Source organism: Hibiscus syriacus, unplaced genomic scaffold (assembly GCF_006381635.1).
Source record: "Hibiscus syriacus cultivar Baekdansim isolate YM2019G1 unplaced genomic scaffold, ASM638163v2 tig00004810_pilon, whole genome shotgun sequence".
NCBI lineage: Eukaryota > Viridiplantae > Streptophyta > Magnoliopsida > Malvales > Malvaceae > Hibiscus > Hibiscus syriacus.
The window spans coordinates 46,555-66,174 of NW_024062033.1; the positions used below are offsets into that span (position 1 = coordinate 46,555).

Consider the following 19,620-nt stretch of genomic DNA (forward strand, 5'->3'; position numbering starts at 1 on the left):
TTCATTTTCCCTTTTAAAGGTGGGTCCATTTTTATTCTTGTATCCAAACTCCCATTTACAGCCCAACCATGTTTTAAATGGACTTCATTTCCTTCGTTATTTTATTATATTTTTTTGAAAAATCTGCTGCTTTATCGGTCTGACAGTTTGGCCGAGTGGTCTAAGGCGCCAGATTTAGGCTCTGGTCCGAAAGGGCGTGGGTTCAAATCCCACAGCTGTCATCATTATTTTATTCTCTTTTTTCAACGAGAAACCTGTATCCAAAAATAGTACACTAAACCGGATACTCAGTCCAAAGAAAATGTTTTATGCAACATGGTACAAGTTACAATTACGTAACAAAGCAGAAGCTGTGATTTTTTAGTTCCGCTTGCGAAGAAAAAATAAAGCAATTCAACATCATATATGGTTGAACATAATGATTTAAATTGTGGCTGTGGATATGTTTTATATTTTGTTGTTTTTCGCGATTGCAATAATAACAAATGTTATTACAGTCATTGTCAGTGTCATGGTCGTACAATAATAATTTCGGATGAAATTTTTATCACTATATAACAACCGTTATTTTGATAGTGGACTGTTATTCGAGTGTCCCCTAATCTAACCAAATGAAAACGGCTTCTTCCTCGAAGAAGGCGAGCACGCTTCCATCTCCGGTATCCGACAGTCCCCACGTGTCGGCGTCGACCAACTCTTATCCTCGTCTCGGATCACCACATCCCCGTACAACACCACTTCACCCTCTAAATTTTGATATATTTAACCCATGATTCAGATTTTGGAATTATACAGTCACTTCGACCCGTTATCTAAAACCAGCCCACCAATGGACTCATATGTTCTTTTTGGTATATATCAACGACTCATGTTTGATGCTTTTATAATTTCTTTATCCTTTTTATGTTCTAAATATAACAGTGCAGTACATGTAATTTAATAAAAATAATTAATATAATACTTGTAATTGTACAATATCCAAGACGATATACGTACTCTCATAAAATACTTAACATGATACTTGAATTCTAGTTTTATATATTATTATAATATACTGAACTAACATAGTTAATAAATGTTTTAAATCAACCGAATAAAAGTTTGTTACATATTTTTTTCCTTCAAATCAGTAAATCCAAGTCAATTCTTATTTTTAATTTTTTCTTGTTTCATTTGAATTTTCAATCTCTCCATCATCAATAAGTTGAATAAAAATTTTGGAGAAAAATGATTCTCTTTTGTTTTATTTATGTTTTATCACATAATAAAATAATATTTGTGTAGATTTATTGATTTAAAGAAAAAAAACATGTGTTAAATTTTTATTGAGGTCGTCCAACAAAGGGAGTCATCACTAATTTTTTTATTTAGGCATGATTAAATCATTAAAAAAATTATTATCTTAATAAAATCTTATTATCAATTAAAATTTATTAAAATAATATTTTTCATCTACGAAATCATTAGATTTAAAGTTATTGTTAAATGTCAAAAAGTATTTACATCCTCGTAATGCTTATAATTAATATCTTGTCAAACACGTGTCACCTAATGAAAATTATGAGTTCAAAATTATAAATTTTAGTATGATCCCTTAAAAATATTTTAAAAGGTGATTGAGCTTTATTTTAGAATAGAAAGATCTAAAAGTAAAATTTTATTTTAAAATATTAAATTATTTTTTATTAACCCAATTCTAAAAAGATATTCTTTTATCAAGAATAATTAAAGAAATCACACTTCAACATTATACAAGACTATCTAGTAAATTTTAACGTGGAGCAGGGTTGTAGGAACTGTGGAGGGTTGGGTCTGGATAAACGAAACCACGTCTTCTTTAAGTGTTTATTTTCAAAGGTGTGGGAGGTTATTCTTGATCAGTGCAGGGTCTGCAGAACTGTGGGAAGCTGGGAGGAAGAGCTGGATTGGGTAAATCTCTCATTGTATATATTTTAAAGGTGGCTTGGTGTGTTTATATATATATATTGTATTTGGGAGGAGAGAAACCTTAAACAGTGTAGAGGTGAGTATAGGAGGGTAGGAGATATTGTTGACATTATTAAAAGAATAGTTAGGATAAAAGTCCACGAGGCAATTCTTAGACAGGATGATATTAATCGTTCCCTTTGTATAGTTTGGGGTATTCAATGCACTTAGGGGGTTAGCTGCTTTGTAACTGGTTCTTTGTAGCAGCATTTTAGCTGCTTCATGGATAACAAAGAAAGAAATTTATCCAATAAAACAAAATGAGATCCTTAAAAATGATATATGAATGCATATTTAATACGAGTAGTTAGAAAGAGTATTATTCGTCTTAGAGGTTCTGGGTTCGAACATTTGTTCTATAGGGTGTGTATTCGTTGATAATGATTAAGAAAAATTCTAAATAGATATTATCTTATAACTGTAGACTATTCAAAAGAAAATGATAAAAGAACCGACCTGATTAAGATAGTAAAATCATTTAATGAGAAAAAAAATGAAATAAAGAAAATAAAAAGGGGAAGTTTATTGATGTCTCATGATAGGTTGTTTTCATTAAAAAAAATAAAGTATCTAAAATGAATTGTTTGTTATTTTCATGCCATTATTATTTAATTATTTAGATGATACTTTTTTTAATAGTATAGGACAATTATAAGAAATTACTTCTTTTGACCCCTAAAAGATGTCCGTTATTGACTTTTTTTAGATCAATTTTTTAAATTTTGACTAATTATTATTAAAAATTTATTGTTGATAAAAATATGTAAAACATATTTTAAAAACCTTCAATAAAATAGTTTTCAAATATATATTTTATAAAATTTAATTATTTAAAATAATCATGGTTAAAATTTAAAAATCTTGATTTTTTAAAAATCAATAAAAGACATTTTTATAAGACAGATGGAGTATATGTTTAGAATTTTTTTAATTAATTAACAATGCACATAAACCATACAGAGATAACTGCTTGAACCCTTATTTTCTAAAAAGAATAACATTCTCTTTTACTACGGTTAAAATCACTTAATGAATTGTAATTAATTAAATGATGTTGTTTGCTTACATCAAAATTTTTCATTAAAAAAACAAAGTATATGATTTTTTTTTGTTCGGCAAAAATTTATATTAAAAATAGAAAGGCCAAATAAGTATATAATCATCTTGTCAAAAGCGCTAAAACAAAGACACGCCCTTAGAATGGGATTGACATGAGATTCGAATCCGACAGATTTCGACTCGATTTGATTGAGTCAGATTAAAAAATCAAGTTTAGGCCGAGTCGGGTTGATTGATGGTAAAAATATCTGATCTGACATGACCCGATAAAAACATATAATTTTACTTATATATTTAAGGATAATTGTAATAATGCTCCTCTATATGTTATTTTTCAATTAAATCCCGATTGTTATTGAATAAAAATAATATTTTTTATAAATATATTATTTTGGGTTGGGTTGCATCGATTTCGGATTTTATCTCAAAAGATCGAGTCGGATTCAGGTTGGATGGAGGGTGTACAATTTTCCAGTAAGGTCGAGTTCGGGTGGAAAATATATAATTTTCAGGTCGGTTGACCGAAAATTCGACCCAATCCGAACTATGCCCAACCCTATAAACATATCAAAATTACTAAAATAAAATACTGAAGAAAAAAAGCAATGAACTTTGGATTGAAATGTTACTACTAACTAACATAACATCATTAGAATATTAAATATAGTGTTCAAATTAAACTCGTACATAAACTAGTCGTATGGGCTAAACTTTAAACAACATGATTTTGACTTAAGACTAACTCGACTCAGTTTGAATAATAAAAATATTTTTAAACATTTTTTAGTATACAAATAATAAAACAAGTAGAACCCATCAAGTATCTTCAATGTTATTTTTTCTAGAGATTTTAGATTCGAACAGTTGTGTTTGTAGAGTATATGTACATTATTAATTGATTTAAAAAGTAGTAAACATACGTTACTTTATAATCACATCAAATTATTAAAAAATAATAAAACAAATAATTGAAAATCAACGTATTAAATGTATAGAAAGTACAAAATGGCTAATGAACGATGCAGAAACCAAGAGTAGTTTTCAGTGAGGATTGCTTCGGGACAAGGCTAACGAAAGATGGGGAAATATTTATGGTTAACGTTCAGTTTGAATGGAAGGGAACTAGTTTGAGTCGTCAATGGGACGTTTTAACTACCATATATAAAGTCTTCATCCTTTTCTATCAACAGTTCCAACTACCACGACAAAATATTCTTAGGCTTACATCCTTTTATATTAGCTTTGTATAATAAAAATTACATTAAGTCGTAATACATGCTCAAAAGACTTTTATTTGTTTAATAATGAATGTTCAAATGTTCTTGCGTAAATCATATTTAAACCCATGACTTTTAACAATAATAAATTCCCTTAACTATTAAGGTCGCTTCATTCGTGTTATAATAATTATCTTTAATATAATTGATGCCTTCGATCTTACGGGTGATATCCATAGCTTTCATTTTGTATGGACCCCCATCTAAGTGATGACGACAAAAGACATGCAACGTTGTCAACGAAGTAAAGTAGTATTATAAGTTGGAAAATTGCGACGGATATATTATTTGGCAAAGCTACGTGGATGGGAAATTATGACACATTTGTATCAATGGACATGGCTGCTGGTTGGAATAATGTATCATTCATCGTGAAAATTCTCTTCTCTTACGTCCTTTTCCATCGAATGAGCCAAATATTCATTTTCCTTCAATTTTATGTCTCATTAATTGGATTTTACCGATTTTCTTTTTAAATACTTCCATTGAATGGTCGGTTTGTGATAATAATGTGGAACTTGCAATAATGGTCCCGTTGGCTGATCTTCTAATCCGTTCCTACAGTCTTCACTAAGATATTTATAAAATATCTGCACTGATTTTAACAAGTATACACTAAAAAAAACCAATGATATCTTTATTTAATAAATTCGAAAAGGTATTTGATTCATAAAATATAATGTTGTCTCTGAGAATATGATTATTAAAATATAATATTATCTTAAGAAAAATGATGACAGATCAAATGTGATTATACAATTTAAAAATGATTGCTTTCCTTAATAATGATTTTTAATAATAAAAAAAATTCGCAAACCAAACTCTCCATAAATAAGAATTTTTATCACCATAGATAGAATTATGATGAAAAAATTAGGAGGATTTAAAATCTTTAAATTAAAAAATATAGTTTTGTTAAATACTTAAACTCAAAAATTTTAAAAATATTTATTTTTATTAATATTTAAATTAATAAGGATCTAAAATATTGTTAGACAAAATATTAGGGACTGATGTCACTCCAAACCCCTATATAATTTATGTTTAGAAATCGTTATTTTTTTTTTAATAATGACAACTTGATTTCATTAATAAAACCAATGGAATAATTCATAAAAATTATTTCCTATTGTCGAACGAGACGTTTTACGAATTGATAAAGGAGTGGTGAGCGAACTAAACTATCTAGCAAACTGTTTCGCTATACAATTCTGATTATATAGACAAATAATTTTTTTTACCAAAGAAGGGATTTGACTATGCATAACCACTGACAAACCAATCAGAAAACAAATATCGTGAAGGTCTTTGTGCGAGCACCAAAAGGACCACAAATGTATGTGAAAAATGTATCAAAAACCATAAGGAACGTTTACAGTAACAAAGAAAAAACGTCTCACAAGAGTAGAGAAAAATATATTAAAGGACAGATATTCTTATTCAAAACTGGAAAAAAAACTCAAGATAAAAGGAAAACAAAAGACATTATATAAAGAACAAGAGAAATAATAACCAACGACAATATTAAGAGAATAAAAAAATAAATTTTTTGAAGAAAGCCTAAGGAAAGTATTGAAAGAAAACCGTGACTTTTTTCTAATAATATTATTTCCAAGATTTGGACAAGAGTGTAATATATCTTATTATTGAATCTAATACTTTGTAAACTTTTTAATTAAATATAAAAAAATAAGAAATCAAAGACAAAATTGACAAAAAGAATATATTCAAAATAAGATGAAGAGTGTTAACAAAGGTGAGTATAATAAAGTATTGGTTGGTGCAGGTTCCTCCAACGGTGCTCTAGCTAATTTACGGACTTTATAATTAGTCACTAATCCCGATGATCATAATCGTACTTGTCTGATTAGGGCATAAGAATTTGTTGGTCCCTTTATTCTTTCAACAAATTAACTTTCGGCACGTATGCATATATCACCACCGAAAAGTTAGCAATCATCCAATATTTACCAGCCTCGTGGCATCTTGGGAAGTCTAAAGTTTGATTCGTCCTTGTTTCTTTAGTTAATTTGGATGGTTATGAAATAATACCTATTTGAAAATTTTATTATTTAAATAATTAAAATTAAAAAATATTTTTAATTTTAATAGTCAAATTAATAAAATTTTCATTCACATATTTTCGTTAATAACGGACTAAATGTTTTAGGGTAAACTGCACGCTCAGTACTTAAACTATCAATTTTATTTCGTTTTAGTATCTAAACTTTCATTTATTTTAAAATCATACTTAATATTTATTTTTAGTTTCTTTTTGGTACCTCACCGTTAAAATTTTAACGTAATTGCTACAACATGACACTTTTTATTTTAATTATATATTAATAAAATAATAAAAATAAATGTCACGTCACAAAAAATTATTAATAAAATAAATTAGAGTGATTAAAACATGAGCAATTTGAAAATTTAGTAGTTAAATGGAAAAATTTTAAACTTTATGACCAAAATAAGAGTGAGAAGATAATTAAGTGGTGAATGAGGTAATTTACCCATAAAAATGTCATGTGCATTATTTCTATTAATTTTATAGCAACGGTACTAAAATGAAATAAAAGTAAATCTTATTGAAAGTATTAAAGCTCGATTGCATCAGTGGTCTGGTAGGACTTTAAGTTATGTTGGTAGACTGGAACTTGTTCAAGCAGTATTATTTAGCATCACTAATTATTGGTGTAGGCAAATCTTCATTCCCTTCTCTGTCATTAAAAAGATTGATCATTTATGTTCAAGAATTTTTTGGAAGGGAATTGATAAACCTACTGCTGGTGCCAGAGTTAGTTGGCATAAAATATGCAAGCCTAAATCCGAGGGAGGTCTTGGTCTGAAAGACCTGAAAACTTGGAACAAAGCTTGCATGATGCTCCTTATTAAGAGTATTCTGGCTGGAGAGGGTTCCTTGTGGGTGGCTTGGCTGGGTCAGTACATTTTTAATACTAATGATTTCTGGTCTGCAATTGTAAAAAATAACATGAGTTGGCCCATAAAACATATATTGAAACTTAGAAACGAAGCTTCCTCTATTTTGCTTTCTGGCTCCAAGAAAACTAATGATTTATGGAATGAGATCATAGTTAAGAAACCTAAAGTGCACTGGCACTCTCTATTGTGGTTTTCGCTCCTCATCCCTAAACATAGCCTAATTGCATGGATGACTTTCCTTGATCGCCTTCCTACAAAAGAAAGGCTCCATCGAATGGAGCTAGTTAATGACTTTCAATGCACTCTTTGTGGAGTTGGATCTGAAACTCGAAATCACTTATTTTTTGAATGTCAGACTACCACTGCTTTATGGTATGCTATCTTTGACATCAATTATATTCGACTTAGGCACACTTCTTGGGAATCTCTCTATGATTGGGCTATGGCTACATGGAAGGGCAAATTCCTCCTCACTTCTTTAATGAAAATCTCTTCTAATGCACTAATTTACACAATCTGGAAAGAAAGGAACAACAGAATCTTCCAAGGTAAAGCTTCCACTGTTGATGTTATGTTCAAAGCTATCAAGGAAACTGTTGGATTTCATCTAAGGGGGAGGACTATCAATAGATTAGATGTTGTGAATATTAATCTTTGTAATCAATGGGGTATAATTTGATTGTGCTTGTTTGCCATCTTTGATTTAGGACAATCCTTGTACTCCAAACACTCATTGTTCTTTTGAAGCAGTTCACTGCTCTTGGGTAATAAAACAAAAATTATCCAAAAAAAAAATAAAAGTAAATATTAGATATGGTTTTGAAACAAAATTTAGGTACTAAAATTAAATAAAATTAATAATTTAAGTATTAAATATATAGTTTATCCGTGTTTTATTTTTCAAAATCATACATATAATTATTTATTTTAAAATTACATCTAATATTTATTTTTTTATTTCATTTTAATACCTTAAAATTTAAAACTTAACAAAAGTGTTACCTCAACTTTCAAGGACACGAGCACAAGTGCACACGTGTGAAGTACGTAGTGCATTGTACGGATGGGACCACGTATGACACGCGCGGGGGTGACTGTGGGGTGGGAATCCGAAGAGATAGATAGAAACGTGAAAACAAAACTTAATATTACCAAAATGAAAGGTGATCTAAGGCGGCGGCAAGGGTCATTGGAGACAGGTGTACAATGGAGCACTTGCTTTTAGGAATTGGAGCAATGGCAGGTGATGCCACGTGGACCTCTTTTACAGGTGACACGACCCACGTTCTTACTTCCTTTTCCTTCACCCTCCTCTACTTTTTCTTTATTTTACTAATAAAAAATTTGGTGTCCGTCTTCGCACGCAAACGAAATATATAAGTGAAAGGGAAGAATGAAAAAAAAAACATTATTGCCTGCTCGATCTCATCTCATCTCATCAAATCTCAAAGCTACACCAGAGCCACAATTGATGGTTAAAGAACATAAATAATAATCGACTATAGATATTATTTTATTAAATTTTATAATTATTAAAATTTATAAGATAATTTTTAATTATAAATTATTAAAAATTTTAATTATTAAAAGTTATAAAATAATCATTCGATTATTTATATATTATAAAGTCATTATTATTTATTAAAAATTGACGATTTTCTAACTTGTATTTAATAAGCTAACTAAGATATAATAAAATATGACCGTTTGAAATTGTGAAATCAGATTTTATATTATCTAAGTCAGTAAGTTAACGTCTAACTCTAACGACTATATATTTTTAACAAAAGTAACAAGTTTGGAATATATAAATAATCTAATGATTATTTTATAATTTTTAATAATTATGAGATTTAACAAAAAAATACCTTATAATTAAGGGATTATTTTATAATTTTTAATAATTTGAGATTCAATAAAACAAAATCATATAATTATAACATCATTTGTGCACTTTACTCATAATTAAGTAACTATCCACGTGGATTTTATTAGTTTTTATTAATATATTTTTTTCGAAGCCGAGGCAGCCACCTATTTGTTGACACTAAAAAATGCCCTTTATTTTCGAACACCGCCAATCATTAAAGATGTTAATGTTAGCAATATATAGTATTTGGTTGGAAAAGTTGGGTAAAAAGCTAAAGGCTTCGCGTTTTGTCTTAGATGTTTGTCTATTTTTTTTCCTTTGCCTAAAATAGCAAATTCGAAGAGTGTGGGGCCCCGAAACTTTCTTTACTTAGCACTAGACTTGAAGAAAAGGGACCCCAAGAGTACAGATTACACGAACCTGAGCTGGGATCAGGACACGTGTGAGGTCCAAGTCCCGTCTGTTTTGACCATGTCAGCTGCTCTCTGTTCTCAACCCAACCCTTCGCCTTGCCTTTAGGCTTTAAACTTTGACGGACTTACGGAGTAAAGTTGGGGTTTCAAATATTCACGCGCCGCTTCATGACGTTCTCCTCGTTTTTTTACTATTATAAAAAATTTAGGGTAAAATATATTAATGATCTCAAAATTATAAGATATTATTTTATTAAGTCTCCTAATTATTTATATGTTTTCAGCTTATATTTTTCGCACAACGTCTAGTATCCATCATTTACGGGTAGAATTGCAGGGTTATCTAATCCATTCACTCCCCATGCTTTTGTTTCTCATTATTGTTCGTTTGAGCTAAACATCAAACTTTTGACTTGAAAATTATAAAATCTTATCTTAAAACTGTTTGAGTAGTATTTTGCGGGTTAAATATTTGTTTATATTATATCGTTGAGCCAGTGCTTAAAATATTATACCGTCGAGCAAGTGCTTGAAAGCAACAATGATGCCAATAGAAATCATTAAAATATGATTTTATCATATCTCAATTAACATGATAACATCCAGTTTGGACGATTTTCAATTTTTTAACAAAAAAGACAAATTTGAAACATATGAACAGTCTCGTGATCATTCTATAACTTTTAATAGTTGGGGGACTCAACAACTCAACATCTTATAATCGAGAGACTATTTTGTAACTTTTAATAATAGAAAGAATTAATAAAACAAACATTATAATTAAGGGACTATTTTATAAATTTTAATATTTGAAGGACTCAAAAAAGTAGTACCCTCTAATCGGGAAACATTTGTGTATTTTACCCAAATATTTAATGAAAATTGGTTTTACGAGTATAATTTATCGAAAACATCATATAATTTAAAGAAAAAACCGAGTCAGAACCAAGTAGTTTTGTTGTACGACAACTTAATATAATACTAAAAAAAGACTCTACTGAAAATGTTAATGTTTTTTAGCATTTTCGGTAGAGCGCTACATAAAATATTTTTTTTACAGGAAATGTTAATTTCACTATCTAAAATGAATATTTCCGATATTAACATTTTCGGTAGAAAAAAATAACATTTTAGGTAGCACTCTACCAGAAATATTAAAAAAATACAAACCTTTTCGGTAACGTCTTTTCTTAGCCTTATATTAAGTTGTCTTTCCTTAAACATCCCCGTTAGAGCCGAAACAAAGTAAAGTTGCAATGTGCTTTATTATTTATTTATTTATTTCAAATATTATTTGTTATAATATTAAACAATTATCAACAAATAAATAAGATTAAAAATGAAACTAAAAAAAAATACTCAAATTACGTGAAAAACTCAAAAAGAACAAACTATAGGAAGAGGAAAAGAATTTCACTAATATGAAGGGAAAAAAATATAAGTATCTATTTATAGGGATAAATACTTGATTATAAGGGAAATTGAATAAAGTAAAAATCTACTTTAATAATATTATCTATTTTTTTATCAAACTAGATTTATTATTTTCCCAATTTAATCGTGTCACTTCGAATTTGAGTTAAACTTTAACATTATTATTAGATATTTTTCATATGATTTTTTAAACAGAACCTCAGTTATATACACGGATGAATAAAATTAGATCTGATTAGAATTTTTTTGGAATTTCAAATTAACTTAGTAGATTCAAATTATAATTTTGGATTTTGATTCGAAATCGGATCTTACAAATCCAAAAAATTAAATTTAATTGTTTTAGAATTTAATGGTTGATTTTCTTATTTATTCAATTCATCCTTTATTTTAAGTCAAATTTTAACCAAATTTGAATCATAGAGTCCTAAACCATTGTAGGATACATATGTAGCTTCAATTGATCATTTTGAAAACTAATTCCTTGTTTGTTCAATCTTGGCCCTCAATTTTGTATGATTTTTCTTGTTTCTTCAGTTACTCGTTTGTTTTAAGGGGATTGTCTCAGGAAAGACGGGATAATATACGGTTAATATACGGCGTTACCGGATACATTATAATATATTTAACAAATTTGGTTTAGCGCTACTTGAAATATCGAGTAATAACAATGTTGTAGGTGGAAATCATGAAGAAAATATTAAAAAATTTGGCAACCGGCAAACTTAGCTTGTCGGTTTGTGTCGATACAAATTAAAAATGTATCGATCCATAGCAATATAACATGTAAAAATATGATAAAACCGGTGTCATTATGATAAAACCGGTAAAGCGCTACCAGATATATTGAAAGTGTCGATAAATTAATATAAGTGTCGACACTTTTGTAATTTAAAAGAGAAGAAGTTATAGCGCCTAAAAGGTGTCAATACTTTATAAAAATGTGTCGATCTATAGCAATATAACAGGTAATAATATGACAAAACAGGTATCGAAATGATAAAACCGGTAAAAAGCTACCGGATATATTGAAAGTGTCGATAAATTAATATAAGTATCGACACTTTTGTAATTTAAAAGAGAAGAAGTTATAGTGGTTGAAAAGTGTCGATACTTTATACAAATGTATCGATCCATAGTAATATATCCGGTAATAATATGACAAAAGAGGTATCGAAATGATAAAACCGGTAAAAAGATACCGGATATATTGAAAGTGCCGATAAATTAATATAAGTATCGACAGTTTCGTAATTTAAAAGAGAAGAAATTATAGCGCCTAAAAAGTGTCGACCATACAAATTATCTTTTTACGTTGTGTCGAACGCAATTACATCACCGAAGCATATGTAATCTGATCTCGATGTAGAATCCGACCAAATAAGATTATGCAACTCCCCTGATTCGTCTACCGAGTATGTCACAAAAAACCCGGGATCATCATGTTTCTTATAATCAAAGTAAGCAATAAGCGCATTTAAATCCCCATCGACGATTTCCTTTGCTTTGCCTCTTTGAAGTGCATTATAGAGATCTTTATGTGTAAATCCAACATTATGATAGCCCCCTGCCTGCTGCGTTAAATAGTTCATTACTTGTGACGTGCCAACACCGACCTCTTTCAATGTTGTTGCCTCATCGATATCAGCCTTACTTACAGCTCTATTAGAACGAATAAATGGTGTCATAGCAGGTGTGCACAATGCATGATTATGTTTCTGATAAGACTTACTTATAACCCACTGATCGTTTATATTTGTTGTTGTAACTACGATTCTAGCCTTGCATCCTGTTCTTGTGATTGGCGTATGAGCACGTTGACGATCAACGGTATTGACTTTTGATACTCGAAACCCTTCTTTGGAACAACAAAATTATTGTGTCTTCACATTCCCTTCCATGTCAAGCCGTGTTGTTCCCCGACGTGCACTAAACCCATGTTCCCGTGCGAATTCATTGTAAAAGTACCAAGCTTGATCACGTGAAGAGAAGAGCTTACCAACCAATATGTCCGATTCATCAACATTATGTACTTTATTGCATTCCTCGGTTGGCTTAACATTGTCTGCATCAGTATGATCCATGGTAAAAATTTTGTTGTGCAATTTCAGTGGTCCCAACAGGAGTTGATGGAGATGTATGTAAGTAAAGGTTCATTGAACAACATGTTTCAGTGGTGCTTTCAATAGGATGTGGTATTGGTAGTGGTGGTAGTTGAAGGGTGGGTACAATATTAAATTTGCAGGACATATTCAGGTACGTACAATAACTACAGAATTCAATAACTTTAAAGTAATAGGTAAAATTACAATGTAGGTGGTAAAATTAAACTATTTTAATGACAAATTATATAATGTAATAGGTAAATTGACAATGTAACCAGTACACATATACCGTTTAATTATAAAACATGTTAACATAAAGTATCGACACTATTAGATTTTGTGTCGATAAATATAATGTAATAGGTAATTTTCAATGTAACCGGTAGAAATATACCGGGTTCATGAGAGAATAGGTCAACATAAAGTATCGATACTTTGTTTAATTTGTGTCGATACATTTTTTCAAAATGAATGGCAAACGAGGTGTACGCATAAAGTGTCGATACATTTTTAAAAAGTATCGATCCTCAAAACATCGAAATCGATAATTATTATGTAACAGGTAAATTTACAATGTAACCGGTTAAAATATACCGGTTAATTAGCAAATAGGTATACATTATGTATCGACACTCTTTAAATATGTGTCGATACTTTTTTCCAAAATAAAACACAAACGAGTTGCACGCATAAAGTGTCGATACATTTAAAATTGTATCGATCCTGAAAATATCGAAACCGATATTTATAATCTAATAGGTCAATTTATAATGTAACTGATTTAAATTTACCGTTTTTATGAGAAAATAGATCAATATAAGCGCTACCTATTACATTATATAAGCGCTACCTAATTTGTTATTGTACTTAATAATATTTCCGGTTAAATGCCTATTTTATTATATAAGCGCTTCCTATTACATTATCTAAGCGCTACCTAATATGTTATTGTGCTTGATAATATTTCCGGTTAAAGATATAACATAACCGGTCTAAATTTTAACCGGTCACGCCGTTTTTTAGCCGTTTTTAGGCGCCGCACAGCAGAAGTTCCCTTGTTTTAAGTTCATTTTTCTACTAAATTAAAACCACATGATTCACTAACATTATAAAACACATATGTAAATTCAATTCTATTATTAACAATAAATTTATTCTTTTTTCAATTTAGTCCTATTCTATTTAATCTGGTCCATTGGTTGATTTTTTTTAAATATTCTTTTCCCATCAATTCATTTAACTCCTTTAATCTCCCATAAAAAAATATATCTTAAAAAATCATTTATTTATAAAGTTATATTATATATATGTTTTATAATTTTAAATGTTATTTGATTTATAAGATAACATTACAAATCTTGTTAATACATGTGGAGAAGAATATGAAGAAATATATATGTATATTTTATATGATTAGAAAAAGTCGTTTAACCAACAACCAGGTTGTCTAGTGGGATGAGGCATTAGGTCCCTTAAGCAAGGTCAGGGGTTCGAATCTTGGCGTTTGCAAATAGAGCAAACTGGGTTGGGAGGGTCACCCTCGTCTCTGTAGTACCCGATCTGTATTAGTCTGTTAATAAATCAGATACTAGTGATTAATTCAAAAAAAAGTTGTTTAAATTTAAACCAATATGTATCATAATATTATAAAAAATACAATTGAAAATACTGAGGTGGAGTGACCAGAAAAATAACAGTATAAGGTAGGACAGATCTGCTTAGGAAAAACAAACAAAAAGGAAAAAAATGAAAGAGCTTAAAGCAAGGTGTTCCCAGAAATGTGGTGATGTCTGTTATCAAACAAGCCCCAAACCCTTCCCCTTCAACGTTATATAAATCCCACTACCTCCATTGATCTATTCTTCAAGTAATTCACCCTTCTATCACCTCTATCTCTTTGAATCTCTTCCAACACTTATTGCCACCATGCAACAACTACTATTCTTCTTCTCATTGTTGCCACCCCACACTTTTCTAGCAACTTTCACAGCTTTCTGTGGCTGTCAGCTTCCCTTTCTGGTGGCTTTGGTGGTGGTGCTGTTGTTGTCTATTCATCAATGGCGGCATCACAAGGACAAGCGTTTGCCACCTGGTTCAATGGGTTGGCCTTATATCGGTGAAACTTTCAAGCTTTACACCGAGAATCCGAATTTTTTCTTTGCCAACCGACAGAAAAGGTTTCTACAAACGAATAAAGAGATTATGAATTTATGATGGTATATAGAAATTGTAAAAACTGATTCGGATTGTTTTTTTTATTAGGTATGGAGATATATTCAAAAGTCACATATTGGGGTGTCCCTGTGTGATGATTTCAAGCCCTGATGCAGCCAAGATCGTGTTGGTGACAAAGTCTCATCTTTTTAAGCCAACTTATCCACCCAGCAAGGAGAAGATGATAGGCCCCGAGGCTATATTCTTCCACCAAGGTGCTTATCATTCCAGGCTGAAAAAATTGGTCCAGGCTTCCTTTTTACCTTCTGTAATTCGAGGCTCGGTTTCGGAGATCGAGCAGATTGTTCTCAAATATCTACCTGCTTGGAAAGATACCTCCATTAATACTTTGCAAGAAATGAAGAGAGTATGTTTCTTTTCTCATAAGTTTTAAACCATTTTTAGCTTCTATCAAGAATCTTAACCAAAGTGTGTTTTTGTGTTTTTAGTATGCTTTTGATGTGGCGATCATTTCTGCCTTCGGCCATAAACAAGACATGGAAATGAATGGAATCAAGCAACTCTATCACTGCCTGGAAAAGGGTTACAATTCCATGCCTTTAGATCTTCCGGGAACTCCTTTCAATAAAGCTATGAAAGCTCGGAAGCTGTTGAATGAGACCCTGAGAAGATTGATAAAAGAAAGAAGGGAAACCGAGAAACAAAGTGATGGAGGAGGGGGATTGCTGGGAGTTCTGTTGGGGGAGAAGAACCACCAGAAGGTCGAGCAACTCAGTCGACTCAGTGATTCTCAGATTGCAGATAATGTAATCGGTGTAATCTTTGCTGCTCATGACACCACCGCAAGTGTCCTAACATGGCTCTTGAAATACTTGCATGACAATGGAGAGTTACACGAAGCGGTGACGGTAAGTAAAACTGTTTTCCCTCACCTCGATGATCAAAAAGGAAAGCAATCGAAAATTTTCGAGTTCTCAATATAAATCATACATGTTGCAGAGAGAACAAGAAGGTATTCGACGCAGAATAAACGAAGCAAATCGCCGGCTTACGTGGGATGATACAAGGCACATGCCGTTGACTACAAGGGTACATTAATTCTCTTTTATTGTTTATATATATATATATATGTATGTATTCATACTTTAAAGATGATAAGTAAATTGTGTGATTTAATCTGCAGGTGATTCAAGAGACATTAAGAACAGCAAGTATACTCTCATTCACGTTCAGAGAAGCAGTGGAGGATGTTGAGTTTGAAGGGTATTACATCCCCAAAGGATGGAAGGTTCTTCCTCTCTTTAGAACCATTCATCATTGTGCAGATTTCTTCCCTCAACCCGAAAAATTCGACCCTTCGAGATTTGAGGTCAGGCTCTAAAAGATATTTTAGATTCGGATCGATTTGAGTCTAAGCATACTTGATCCTTTTTGTCTTGGGAATCATATGCATGTGTGTATGGTGCCATGGTATCCCTGAGAAGGTGGGTCATTGGACCATCCAGATTCAGAGTAAATATAAGGTTATCAATGGTTGAGCTGATATGCTGCTGTCTTTTTCATTTGTTTCACTGTGAAATCTTGCCTGTAATCGAACCATCTTTTTTATCAAATCTTTCAAAGTATCACACCACGTGACTTGATTTTGCACCATATGTTAATGTTGGTGATGTTATTTGCAGCTACCACCCAGACCCAACACGTTTATGCCGTTTGGCAATGGGGTTCACTCTTGTCCAGGCAGTGAACTGGCTAAGCTTGAGATGCTTGTGCTCCTTCACCATCTCACCACCAGATACAAGTAATTACACAGATCATAATCACCATCATTACTTTTTTTTTTGGTTTTGAAAACGTAAGATGAACATAAAGCCACGTTGATTGATGCAAAAGAAAGATTTTGTTTTAAAGTTCTTTTGTCGATTAAAAAAAGTGGTCCTCTTGGAGTGCTCCTTAGGCTCTGCAAAATGGTCCTAATTAGTCCCCAACACTGCCCTTGGGGTTTGATTATAATTTGCACAGTCTTCAACAGAGGATTCAAACCAAGTGAATCAAAATGAACAAATGAAAAACAGGGGCTTTATCTTGAAATTTTTTGATTTTAAATATCTTTTTCTTTTGACCTGCCATTTTCATTGAAATGGATGCAGGTGGCAAGTGGTGGGAGATGAAGATGGGATCCAATATGGTCCTTTTCCGGTGCCCAAAAGGGGCTTACCAATAAAGGTCACTCCTAGAAAAATATAGGCACCATGAAGAACAATACACCATTTCTGGATTTTGGACTCAATGAAGACTGAAACTTCCTTGACTGGGGGATAAAAAATCAAGATAACCCCATTGAACTTTTAATTTGTTTTTTTGGGGTTGTCAAATTTGTCCCTGGGAACCTTTGTAATTGCTCAAAAGCTTTCTTGAGGTAGGGTTTTTATCCTTGGTTTGTTCAAGGTTTTTAAGTAAATCTATTGTATGAAAACAAAAACAATTAGCAAAATGCTAATAGTGAAAAAGATGAATAAAATAAAATTTATTTGCAGGAATTACAGATTATTACACATTTCAAACCCCACACATGCTGTAACCAATGTTCCAAACCCTAAACCATTAGTGGGGTAAAATAAAAGGACATAACACTACCATTAAAAATGCTCCTTCAGTCGAGCCCTTCCAACCAGCCTGAATTCTGCTCTTTCACGTAATCCAAGACAGGACCAATTATTATTGTCTTCAAGTGCATGAAATGTGGAAATCATGGAAGGGCACACAAAGAGAGTGAATGGTTTTTTTTTTTAAATATAATCCCCGAAATCTAATTTATTGATCAAATTATATTATAGAGTTTTATTATAGGATGATTCTTTTAATTCAGTTTGTTTCATCCATAACGTTAGAATCTAAAATTTTAATTTCATTTAAAAAATATAATATCTCATCCAAATAAAACAATTGGTTTTCAGTGCATATATATATATATATATATATATATTGTCAATCATAAATGGGTGATTTTTGTTTTTGGATTTCCATAATCTGGAAAGGAAAAGGGATCTACAACGATGATATGCGAGAACGAGTGTGTATTACATGGACTTAAACTTGTAGCACGTTGTCTTCCTTTCTAGTTATTAGTGCCCTATACACCTAGCACTTATACAGAGAAAATAACTCAATCAAACATGGGTGTGTCCAATTATTTTTTTTAGAGTACTTTAATATTAATTTTAAAAAATAAATAAGTAATTATTAATTTATTTATTTCGTTCTTACATAAAACGAAAAAATAATTATAGATCTTGACTTAATGGTTAAACATTTGGTTTCTTTTGTAAGGGATCCTTGGTTTGATTCATCCAAATTGCATTTTGAGATAATTTTATCATGATAACATAGTATAACTTAGATCAGATTTTGGATCTTGTTTAAGGGTGTAAAAAACTGACCCGACCTGTAAAACTGACTGAAACCGACTCGAGTTAAAACTGTTTTTGACCTGCACTGTGACGATCCGAAACTGGTGTTGACCTGAACCCGAGTTGGACCTGGAAATTGTGGATCTGAACCCGACCTGCATCCGACCTGAGAACGAACTGAACCCGAATTGAACCGAAAAATATGATACCTGAACCCGAACTGCATCCGACTGATATGAACCCGAACCCGAGATTGACCTGGTAAATAACTGGTATTACCCGACCTGTTTTCAACCTGACCTGTTATGAACCTGACCTGTAATTGACTCAACCTGTAAATGATCTGACATGTTGTTAAAGTGATATGATATTATCCTGACTTATAAGTGAAGTTACAATTAATAAAATTATGTTATTTTACATTTATAATAAACTTAATATGATTATTTTTTGAAATGGTATCATAAATTATTATGATAATCAAATTAATACGATTACTTTTAGAAATTTAGTTTTATATTAATTATAATTGTATATTATAAATTTGATTTTTATGTTAATTCCAATTCATAAATTTCTTTATATTTCTTATATTATAAATTTTATTTAAAATCACTAAATTAAATTTAAATATTATCTTATTAAACTTGATTTTATTAAATTATATTAACTAAGTTAATATATTCATAAATCTAATTTACTTTAAATGTGAAAATTGAATAATAATTTAAGTAAATTTAACTTGATATTTTAAAATCAAAATATATTAATTGAAATAGACTTATTAAATATTAAAAACTTGAATAACTTTACAAATACTAAATAAAATATTTATAAATGAAGGTAATTTTATTACATTTGAAAACACTAAAATTACAATAAAATCAACTAAACAAAATAAATGTATGTTGAAATAAATGCTCTCAGATCTTATAGCTAATGTTTACA

General features: G+C 30.7%; 1 protein-coding gene and 1 non-coding gene across 2 annotated transcripts; both read left to right on the forward strand.

Annotated features, from left to right (window-relative positions):
* Positions 1–141: 141 nt before the first annotated feature.
* Positions 142–221, forward strand: TRNAL-UAG. The gene has a single exon. It is a non-coding gene; the product is annotated as a tRNA-Leu (tRNA).
* A 14,731-nt stretch (positions 222–14,952) lies between these two features.
* LOC120198826 (abscisic acid 8'-hydroxylase 2-like) lies at positions 14,953–17,766 on the forward strand. Its single transcript, XM_039200087.1, has 7 exons — positions 14,953–15,264; positions 15,350–15,668; positions 15,751–16,170; positions 16,262–16,351; positions 16,446–16,631; positions 16,945–17,063; positions 17,413–17,766. Exons 1-7 carry the CDS (start codon positions 15,014–15,016, stop codon positions 17,507–17,509), a joined length of 1,482 nt encoding a protein of 493 aa, XP_039056018.1. The 5' UTR covers positions 14,953–15,013; the 3' UTR covers positions 17,510–17,766.
* The last annotated feature ends 1,854 nt before the right edge of the window (positions 17,767–19,620 follow it).

Coding starts and splice junctions, on each gene's coding strand:
- LOC120198826 (XM_039200087.1), top strand. CDS start 15,014: ATGCAACAACTACTATTCTTCTTCTCATTGTTGCCACCCCACACTTTT. Junction 16,171..16,261: donor AGTTACACGAAGCGGTGACG/GTAAGTAAAACT, acceptor TACATGTTGCAG/AGAGAACAAGAAGGTATTCG. Junction 16,352..16,445: donor ACATGCCGTTGACTACAAGG/GTACATTAATTC, acceptor TTTAATCTGCAG/GTGATTCAAGAGACATTAAG.